General features: G+C 63.1%; 1 protein-coding gene across 1 annotated transcript in view; it reads right to left on the reverse strand.

Moving 5' to 3' along the window:
- LOC121351775 (sodium/potassium-transporting ATPase subunit beta-2-like) overlaps positions 1 to 813 on the reverse strand; it is a gene marked incomplete at its 5' end in the record, with an annotated part of 5,569 nt that extends 4,756 nt beyond the window's left edge. The window contains 2 exons of the mRNA XM_041464139.1: positions 29 to 85; positions 568 to 813. Of these exons, the coding sequence (XP_041320073.1) occupies positions 29 to 85; positions 568 to 813 (303 nt within the window). The remainder of the gene's footprint in view (positions 1 to 28; positions 86 to 567) is intronic.
- Between the last annotated feature and the right edge of the window lie 251 nt (positions 814 to 1,064).

The following is a 1,064-nucleotide window of genomic DNA, read 5'->3' on the forward strand; positions in this document are numbered from 1 at the left end:
GGACACCGGGAGGGGACAGTGACGTCACCTTGGCGGCGCAGACGATGTTGATGCTCTTGTTCTTGCCCGGGAAGAAGTTGATGACCTGCGGGACCAGTACAGACCAATATAAACCAGTACGGACCAGTATGGACCAGTATGGACCAGTATAAACCAGTATAAACCAGTACGGACCAGTACGGACCAGTATGGACCAGTATGAACCAGTATAAACCAGTACAGACCAGTATGGACCAGTAGGGTCCAGTAGGGTCCAGTATGAACCAGTAGGGTCCAGTATGAACCGGTATAACATCCCAGTCCCTCCCAGTCCCTCCCAGTCCCTCCCAGTCCCATTAAACACAATTACACGGCCCATTACCCGCCCCCAGCCCCTCTCCCAGTGCTCCCAGTGCTCCCAGTGCTCCCAGTAGGCGCACTCACCCGGTTGACCTTGACGAGCACGCAGGGCCGGCCGCTGCCGTAGCCGTAGTCGCCGTGGGGGCCGAGGCCGGCGCAGGGCCCGAGGCGCGAGCGCTCGAAGCGGCACGCGCGCTTGGGGTAGTTGGGCACCGCGTCGGCACTCACCCGGTTGACCTTGACGAGCACGCAGGGCCGGCCGCTGCCGTAGCCGTAGTCGCCGTGGGGGCCGAGGCCGGCGCAGGGCCCGAGGCGCGAGCGCTCGAAGCGGCACGCGCGCTTGGGGTAGTTGGGCACCGCGTCGTCGGGCTGCTCGTTGTAGCGCCCGGCCGCGCACGCGGCATTGCGGGCGGCCTGCACGCTGTCGTTGTACGCTGCACCAGGGACAGGGTCACTGGGATGGACTGGGACGGACTGGGACGGACCGGGATGGACTGGGATGGACTGGGAATGGCCCTGAGAGCAACTGGTGCCAGCCCAGTATGGGTTAGGGTCATCCCAGTATGGGTTACAGTCATCCCAGTATGGGTTAGAGCCATCCCAGTATGGGTTAGGGTCATCCCAGTATGGGTAAGGCCATCCCAGTATGGACTGGGAGCGCTGCAGGCGGCCTGCATGCTGTCACTGTACGCTGCACCAGGGACAGGGTCACTGGGATGGACTGG

Source organism: Pyrgilauda ruficollis, unplaced genomic scaffold (assembly GCF_017590135.1).
Source record: "Pyrgilauda ruficollis isolate IOZ18807 unplaced genomic scaffold, ASM1759013v1 scaffold1710, whole genome shotgun sequence".
Taxonomy (NCBI): Eukaryota; Metazoa; Chordata; class Aves; order Passeriformes; family Passeridae; genus Pyrgilauda; species Pyrgilauda ruficollis.